Here is a 9740-nt window from a genome sequence, read left to right as displayed (position 1 = left end):
GGTAGTGGGATCGATTCTTACCATTTGCCGAGTTTGCTTAAAACAATAATTATCAGTCTAGCATCGAGATGGCTCCATTTGAGGCCTTGTATGATCAATGATGTCGTTCCCCCATCAGCTGGTTTGAGCCAGGCGAGGCTAGGTTATATGGTACTGATTTGGTAAAGGATGCCTTTGATAAGAAAAGCTTATTCAAGAGCTGCTTTGCACAACAAAGTCTAGGCAGAAGAGTAATGCGGATCAGAAAGCGCGTGATTTGTTTTTTTATGATAGGCAAGAATGTACTTTTGAAAGTCTCAACGATGAAGGGTATCATGAGGTTTCAAAAGAAGGGTAAGTTGAGTCCGAGATTCATTGATCCATTCGAGGTTTTAGAGCGAGTAGGTGAGGTTGCATACATGCTTGCTTTGCCTCCTATTTTATTGGGAGTTCATCTGGTATTCCACGTGTCTATGCTCCAAAGGTACTATGTCGATAGGTTCCATGTGTTGGATTACAACACAGTTCATCTAGATGAGAGCTTGGGTTATGAGGAGGAGCCACTTGCCATTGTTGACAGGCAGGCACGTAAGTTGAGGTCCAAGAAGATTTCAGTGGTGAAGGTCAAGTGGAGGGGTCAACCAGCCAAGGAGGTGACTTTGAATACCAAGGAGAACAAGCGGAGCAGATATCCACACTTATTTGGCACTTCAGGTATGATTCTAAACTCGTTCGAGGACGAATATTTGTTTAAAAGGTGGAGAATGTAATAACCATACTAGTCATTTTACTTTCTAGATCCCTGTTTCCCTATTTAAGAATTCCCGTATGTGTTTTTCCAATTTTATGACTTGCGAGGACGGTTGGTTTGGTTTTGTAAGGGTTTGGGTTGAATATGAAACACTTAGTTCCATAACAGTGGCCTAAGGTGGCCAAGTTTGAATAGAGTCAATATTTTGAGTAAACGACGTCAGAATCAAAATTTGAAGGTTCCAATAAATTCATATGATGTTTATGGACTTGGGCATATATTCGAATCGAGTTTCGGGTGGACCGGGAGCATTGCGGTTCTTATTGTTGGAAGTTGACATCTTAAATTTTTTAAAGACTTCTAAGTTTGATTTGAAGTATACTCTTGGTGTTATCGATGTTCGTTTGGAACTCAAAGCCATGGAATAGGTTCGTATAGTGAATTTAATACGAGGCATAGGCTCATTTCCCTCATTTTTCCCTTGGCTTCGGTGATATGGGAGCTCTTTGGAGGGGGATTTTTATCATACATCATAAGGTTAGTGATTTCTACCAATTATGAGTTAAATATATGGATTAGGTGAGGATTGTATTATGAAAATTTGAAGAATTTTGGAGTTTTGGTGAAAAACCTAGACATTGGTAAAAATAGGATTTGACCATGAAATTGACTATGGAATTGGATATAAATTATATATTTGAGTTCGTAATGGCATGGGTAACATTTATCTTCAAAAATTTCCAAAATTCGGGTGCGTGGGCCCAGGGTTGACTTTTGTTGACTTTCTAAGTGGAGTTGGGAATTGACTCTAATAGTTAAATTATGAGTTTTTGAGCATATATTGATTAGTTTGTATGTCCTTTGACTAGTTTCGGGTTGCTCGACATCGATCTGAGGTGACTAGTGAGGCTTGAGAGCCAAATAGTGGACTTGGAAGCAAGGTAAGTCTCATGCCTAATCTTGTAAGAGGAATTATCCCCGTAGGTATTTTAATTATTGTGTGATACTTGTTATGGGTGATATGTATGTACGAGGTGACGAGAGTCCGTGCATAGCTAGATTCATGTTTATGTCCATGTAGACTTAGACCAACACCATGCCTTGATTGTACTATTTGAATTAAACTTGTTTGTTGAGTTACTTGAATTTAAAACTAAGATATAGACTAGAATTTATGTATTGACCGAGTTTTTTACTTTGAAATTGCGGGATATTTTGTGATAGGTAGTTCCGTGTCTTCTCGATTCGCATGTATCTTCGAAAGTGAGAGAGTTTCTCTATTCTTATGGGGTCGGGCCGTTTACTTTGACAGTATTTTAAATTATTCTTATGGGATCGCGCCGTTCGCCTCGGCAGTATTATGATTTATTCTTATGGGACCGGGCCGTTCGCTTTGGTAGTACTGTGTAATACTATTCTAATAAGATCAGGCCATTCGCGTCGGCAGACTCGTGCGTAATACTTGATAGGGAGTTAGCGTACATATGAGTTTTCCTGACTTGAGGTTTGATTTTGTACTTGATATTGGTTCTCCTGTTCCTTCGAGGCAGTTTATGGCATTTAATGATTTCGGAATTCTTCTTGCTTGAGAATCATAATATTTATATCTATTTGTCTCATTGTTATTTGTTGTGTTTCATATCTATCTACTTTATGTACATTGTTATTGGACCACTAGTAAGTATCGATGTCGATACCTTGTCACTACTTCTTCGAGGTTATAATATATACTTACTAGGTACACATTGATTTACCTACACATGCTATACTTCTGCACTAATTGTGCAGGTACGAAGATAGGTCATTTACGTGGTCACTCGGGCGCGTAGCCGCATTTGTTGGAGTCCTTGTGGTGAGCTTCTTTCCATGCATTGACCATCAACACTTGGAGTCTCCTTCCCCGGATGTTTATTTTGTTCTGTCTATTTTATTCCAGACAATATGTATGGTGGTTGTATATATTCTATTAGATGCTCATGTACTTTGTGACACCGGGTTTTAGAGATCATTAGTAGATGTTTATGGTTGTACTTGATACATATTTCATTATGCTTTATATTTTGTTTACACTTCACGACTTAGCAGTAATGAAAGTACCTTACCATGGTTTCTAAACTAAATTTCACTTTATTAATGAGATCTTTTATTTTAAAACTATTATGAATGGATGATTGTGTTGGTGGTTTATCGTTGGCTTGCTTAACGGCAGTGTTAGGCGCCATCACGGCCTGTGGTGGGAATTGGGTCGTGACAGTATGTATATTTCAATTTTTTTCGTAAATCATTGGATCTTTTTTGACATTCGAGAATTATCCCTTCTTCTGCACCACCCCAGTCCACCCAGTGTTACTGCCCACTTCTACTAAGGCTAGGCTTGGTGGCATACGCAGAATTTCTTGTAAGCGGTGTCATATTTTTTAATAGGTAAACAAAGAAGTGAACCAATAAATAACTACTATAATGACATCATATTTAAAATAAAACACAAAATTCAGAATATTACTATAACTCTCTAAAACGAGTTTTTATTCTAAGATGTATCAATGATAGTCTTATTAGAAATAGTACTAAATATTTTTTTAAGTATGATTTGATTATATTTATTGTCAACCTGACTAACAAATGCATTTTAGCTCAAGTGAATTTTGTTGCTCCTTAATTTTGTTAGAGGTTAGTGGTTCAAACCTCACTAACAAAACTAATATTTTATTAAATAAAGTCTCCAAAATAATAAAAACATAAGTGTCTCACCAAACGAATTCGAACTCTTGAAGCCACTTGAAGCGCTCAACTAACAGACCAGCGAGCCTTTTTAGTACAAGTGGTGTCACATGTATCAATTTATACGAATTAATTTGGTCTTACTTATTGCCTATAAATGTATATTTAATAAATTTTTTCGGCGAAGCAGTATCACGTGACAGCGCTTTCTATAAGGTGGATGCGCCCATGGCTAGGCTTAATAGGAGCAAGAGACTAGGAAACAACCACAATAAAATGGAATTTAATCCTGTATGTTACTCAGATTTCTCATCATCACGGAGAAAGGGAATACACAATAAGAAATACAAATTTGTATACGACATACTGCTAAAACAATGACTTGAGTATCCTAGACACCAACTCCTTGATATGACGATTTTGAGAGAATCCACATTGAAATCCAATCAATATACATTTCGAATACGAGAATTGTGATAAAAGTAAATATTTCAATAGGCAAAGGTTCCATAATGTAATCAAAATGTTTTATATTGGATTGAGAAACCATAGGCATCTAATTCCACAAAAGTGACGCTCTCTCTCTCTCAAAGTCCACAACTTGACCCAAAATTAAAATTATGTAGGTTCAAATAAATTCAAAACTTAATATTTCCTTCATTTTATTGATACATAGTCCTAAATGAAAATTTTCATAACCCAAGCTATAGATCATCGCATGAATAAGATTGATGACAAGGAGTTTGAAAAATACAGTCATTGCTAGAGCGACTAGTGAACACAAGTTCTCTTTCTCATAAATGGCTACTGGGCCAGAATGGTTAGGCCATTTTATTTTATTTGTAACCCACCTAAATAACACCAGAAACTCAAGTAGAAGTCATCAGTGGTATAATTATTTGAGATTCCAATATTGTTGTCCTCAGTTTTTCACGTGAAACTGAGGATATGGCGAAAATGAAGAAGACCTCTCGCAGACAACAAAGGTGATGGTCATGTGTTAACTTAAAGCGCATCAACGCCCTTAATGATATCCTTATATAGAGAAATCCCGACAAAATAACGAACTTAATTATCATAGCATCACTTTTTTCTGTGAAATATACGTCATTTCATTAATAGAACTATTTTTTAAAATATATATATTCGTTGAAAAAAATTTAGAGTCCTCTCTTTTTTGTAATATGAACCTTTGATTAGTAAAAATTATTACTTATTTGATAATAACATAAATATAACGGTGTCCAAACCATTTATTGGACGAAAAATATTCCTAGTGGAACTTGTTAAAGACTGGAAGAACGATTTATCCAAAAATAGTATTGTCATTCTTTAATATGGCCAAACGAATCAATAGAGCAACATAAGATGTTTAATGCAAAAAGATAATTTCATACAAATACTTTGAATATAATCGTCTCTAGATGATTGTACACTTAAGTTATAAGAAAAAGATAATCATTCGAAGGAAAGAAGTTCTTTCACATTGTTTCGATTCACTAAAATAGCCACAAGACGGGTCGTGATAATATTTGATTCACTGGCGCTGATTTCTAGTTGATAAATGGTACCGTCAGGAATTACATCAGTTCCTCCTGCTATCACTCTTACAAGTCGAAATTTGCTTTTAGCCTCCTTATTGTGCTCATTCACAGCAAATGTTGCGATTTCCACAACTTTAGGGTCATTTGGATTTTTTATGGGTTGCTCACCATCAAGAAAATTATGTCTCAGACCACTCGTTGCGGAAGAGACATGAAAGAAAGAAGAAGCAACGACAATGATTGAGAGGCTTGAGAGGAGGAGAAAGTTGAATTGTTGGGCCATTTTTCTTTCGCCTAGAATTATTAGAGGAGTGAATAACATCAAGTGAAGGAGGACTTATTTATAGGAGACACTGCCTTGAAATTAGTTTAGCAAGGTGAAATTAGATGTGAACATAATTATTATTTTAGTGTTATAATTAGGCTATTTTGGTATAATATTCATAATAAATAACTATATTCGGAATTGAGTAGAAATAGAATTAATTTAGAGAATACATATTAAGAAAATAATTATATATTTTACTACTTAAAGGAACTACTATGTGATTCTAATAAATGTTTTACTATTTCATATACATGTGAAATTTGAAATAATTATACTACAACCAAAATTACACTAACCTTTAGACTATTTTATTTTATATTAAGAAAAACCTTATATTTCCTGCTATATGAAAATAATAAACTATATAATTACATAATATAAGGAGGAATATCGACTTTCGAGTCAATACGATATAAGGATATAACTTTTTGTTCGGTAATATCCAACTAAACTTGTTAATAGACAAAAAAATAATTATTTTATCTTTTATATCTCCTTTAATTCGTTACTTACATTATAAAACAAAAATACTAGGACTAAGGTTTTAAATAGCTAACAAAAATTTATTTGCACCATTATATTCAATTGTAGTTAATAATTTAAAAAAATAAAAATTGACTGGGCATATCAGTTATATGTATAACCTCTAAAGCAATTTACAAGATACACACTAATTAATTCACCATTATAAAATATTAGTTTTTTTTTCCTTCTAAATGACACATTGATCTTAGGAGTAATGCTTAAACTTTTAGCTGGCAGTTTCAGAAAAAGATAAAATATTTACATAAAAATAGTTCATATATATGTATATCTACTGCTTATATATAAGAGAGGATAAGCGGCAGATGGTCAACATGCTTGGCACATAAAGGGCGGTTTGGTAATTTCGATTAAAATGAAGCAATATGATTGCTTTACTTTACTGTAGCTTTAACATAATCTTTTGAGTGATTTGACTAAATTGCCCCTGAGCTTATCAAACATCACCACACTTCTACCCTCCAATCCCGCACGTGGGCCCCAACATCCCACCCCACCCAACTTTCTTCCTAATAGTTAGTGATGCACTTAGAGGTCCCATTTATCTTTCCCATTTCTTCGTTTGATTTATATTGTTTTAGTGTTGATTGATCAGAGTAACAAATATGTGATATTTAATATTATTTACTAGAAAAACAATACTTCATAAATTTTTATATCTAAATGCGAATTTTTTACTTTAAGTATTTCAAAAGTGTACTTCTTTGTTTGTTCTTTCTTGGTAACTAAAATATTATTTTCTTTCACAATAATTTATACAAAAAGATCTATAGTTTATTTAAAGCTAATGTAACTTGTGAAATTATAGTTAGTTTTGTTGATAATTTATTTTTGTTTAAAAAAGTCTTTCTCATTAAAAGAATCCCTATTAAATTTATTGGCATCAATTCTATTGAGTTGTCTCTTACATTGCATAATATATTGTCTGTCAACATCGTATTTTTTTAGTTTTTTATTGAAATCTTACATGATCAAGCAATCAGATAAATGAATATTATTTATTAGTCTATCTAGAAGACATATAAAACGAGCATTTTAAATTTATAATAAAGCACAATATTTATTAATAATGACATCATAAGTAGGAATAAAAAAGAAAAATATATAATAAAACACAAATTACTACAATATACGTATGCAGTAAGAAAAATGAAAGCAGAAAAATATGCAATAAGAAGGGAAAAAGGGGAAGAAGGAGTACAAGCAATTGCACTAGCAACAAGAAGACTTTATAGATAAAATAATAAAAGGGGCTAAAAAATTCACAGTAAGAGAAAGTATGCAGTAGTGATGTTTAAACTTCAATACCACACAAGAGGGGAGGGAAAGGTGATTTGTGTGGTGTCCAATGTTTCACATGCACAAATTATGGAAGGACCTGGTTCTTCTATGTGTTCCTTATACTACTGTTACGGAATAATAAATGCAGAAATTAAAGATACATAAGTATTTTACGTGGAAAATACCTGGCTCAAAAGGTGAAAAAATTACGACATACTTCCCAGTAGGATTTTTCCAAACTCTCCACGAAATCACTGAGCCAAAAATAGCATTTACAAAATACTTTTGTAAACCTAGGATTAACTCTAATCCCGTTGTGGCAACCGGCCTCTAACTGCTGCGACAACTTCAAGTTAACTCTAACTTGAATACTCTGAGTACCTATTACAATTGCCTCTAGATAAAGCTGAAAGGTACAATATGAAAATACCTACTACAACTGAACTAGAATAAAAGACATACACTTGGAGCTGGTTCTTCCGTCTGGTTCATGTAGCTTCAGGTTCGCATACTTGAATCACACACGAACTGCTTGCAAAATGCCTTGCTATTTTGCTTTCAATTCACGTTTAACTTCTGCTTTGTGCATTACCTGTAGAATGAGATCATTCTGCGATTTATAGAGTTAGTAGAGTAGAAAACAACTAGAGTTCTAATGCTACTCTTTCTTGGTGGAAGAGTTCTAGTTGATCTCAACCTCTAACTCCTCCCTTATCTTGGATAGTGTTCTCTTTGATTAAGGAGTCCTTCTCCTTATTAATTATGCAATATTTTCGATCAGGAGATATCTATTATTATGTCATATTTCATTTATCTCCTGCATGTGCATCTCACGTGCTTTGAATCTTCCCATGTCTATGTCTACCAGTGATGGACCTAATTCACCTCTGAGTTTCTTTGTCAATCTTCAAAACTATCCTTTACTTGGGCCAACAAATTTCTCCTTTTTGATGATGACAAACTCTGTTCTTCCATAAGCTTAGGCCCTATTTCAACTTAGATCAACATTAACACAATGTTAGAAATATTTTTCCTTTTTATCACTTATCATCGAGGACCATATTCATTAGGTGATAAACATCCCTGTTCAAAGTGTAAAGCACAACCTTTTTTCCCCTTTTGGCATCATCGAAAAGTTGTATAAAAAATATGAGATAACTAGATTTTAAAACTTACTCATGGCCACTGGGGCTACTTCAAATGCAATCATGGATTAATCATCATAGATAAAGCTAAGAATTTTAACCATCAAAGAAATATAAACAAACAGTTAGAGCAAAAAATAGTGAATTTCATTGATGATTGATAAGATTCTTCCACAAAGCATAAAAAAAAATAAAACACTGAAAACATGAGCAAAAAAAATCCCGAACTGGGTCACTGGTAGATCTACACTAGGCTAGACGTTTAAGGCTTGGAAGAACTGGGGGCTTGGTTTTTGGCTTGGAGAAGTTTCAACATGTCTTGAAGAATTCCATCATTCTTCTCCTTTTCCCTTGCTAGTTCAGTTCTGAGAGCATCTCTCTCTCAGACTCTACCTCAGCCAACCGTGTCTTCAGCCTTGCTATCTCAGCCTCCTTTGCCCCACTCTCCTGTACCAAGGCTCTGACCTTGCTATTGACTGGTGTCTTTTTGGATGAACCTGGTTCATTTGGAGTGGCATGGACCTCATAATCACAAGCAATTAGAGTGTTAGCCCCAAAATGATCCTTTCTTGTACCAACCTCCCTTTTTTCTTTGGATTATAACTTTAAGTAACTGTCTTCAGTAGCTCTGCGAGGGTTTCCTGTTCAGATGAAACAGGTTCATCTATATTTTTCCCAAGTTGAACCAGTCCTTCAGCGGCTTCGCCAGACCCACTTCCCCCTGTTTTCTTTACACTCTCCTCTACTCCAGCAGATGTTTCTCCCCAAACAACCATTGCACCTGTGTATTTGGTTAAACTGACGGGAGTGGGTGAAGAATCAACCACTCTTTTACCCTTTCCCCTCACAGCACTTCTAACACCCTTGCTCTCTTTTTCTTTTTCTTTTTCTTTTTCTTTTTTATTTTTACCACCAATTCCTCCAGACTGTGTAGTTTCAACACCTGCTATAGACCCTACCAGCACAAACCTATTCTCCAAATTTGTATCAATTTTAGAAATTTTCTCAAGAGTAACTTTAGGGCCAGAGGACACACGTTCGGTTTCAGAAGAAACTGTTTCTTCCCCCTAAGTAGCAGATTTAAATGAGTCTTCAGATTTCCTTGGGTGGAGATGAAGGATTTTCTGGAATGTTAGCCATTTTTGTGCTTGGGTATGGGAGAGAAGAGAATTGGATTGTGCTTGGAAGATGATAGTATTTAACGGCAGCTCATGATCCAAATATTATTATTTCAAATTATGCAGAGTGTAAAAAATATACCGAGTAATCTTGATGAACCGGGTTCTTCACTGATAATTCTCTTGTGTAAGTCTAAATTTGTCAAAATAGAGAAAATATCATTAGAGATTAATGAGTCATTTTAACACATGGCACAAGAGTATATTATTGAAAATATGAGATTGAGCAAAAATTAATCTAATTATATACACAATTTCCAGATTTTCTAA

At 34.5% G+C, this 9740-nt stretch overlaps 1 protein-coding gene across 1 annotated transcript; it reads left to right on the top strand.

Moving 5' to 3' along the window:
* Positions 1 to 302: 302 nt before the first annotated feature.
* Positions 303 to 8756, top strand: LOC138905755 (uncharacterized). The gene is made up of 2 exons (XM_070194277.1): positions 303 to 693; positions 8656 to 8756. Exons 1-2 carry the CDS (start codon positions 303 to 305, stop codon positions 8754 to 8756), a joined length of 492 nt encoding a protein of 163 aa, XP_070050378.1.
* The last annotated feature ends 984 nt before the right edge of the window (positions 8757 to 9740 follow it).

Source organism: Nicotiana tomentosiformis, chromosome 2 (genome assembly GCF_000390325.3).
Source record: "Nicotiana tomentosiformis chromosome 2, ASM39032v3, whole genome shotgun sequence".
NCBI classification, from domain to species: Eukaryota; Viridiplantae; Streptophyta; class Magnoliopsida; order Solanales; family Solanaceae; genus Nicotiana; species Nicotiana tomentosiformis.
This window is presented reverse-complemented; position numbering and strand designations above follow the sequence as displayed.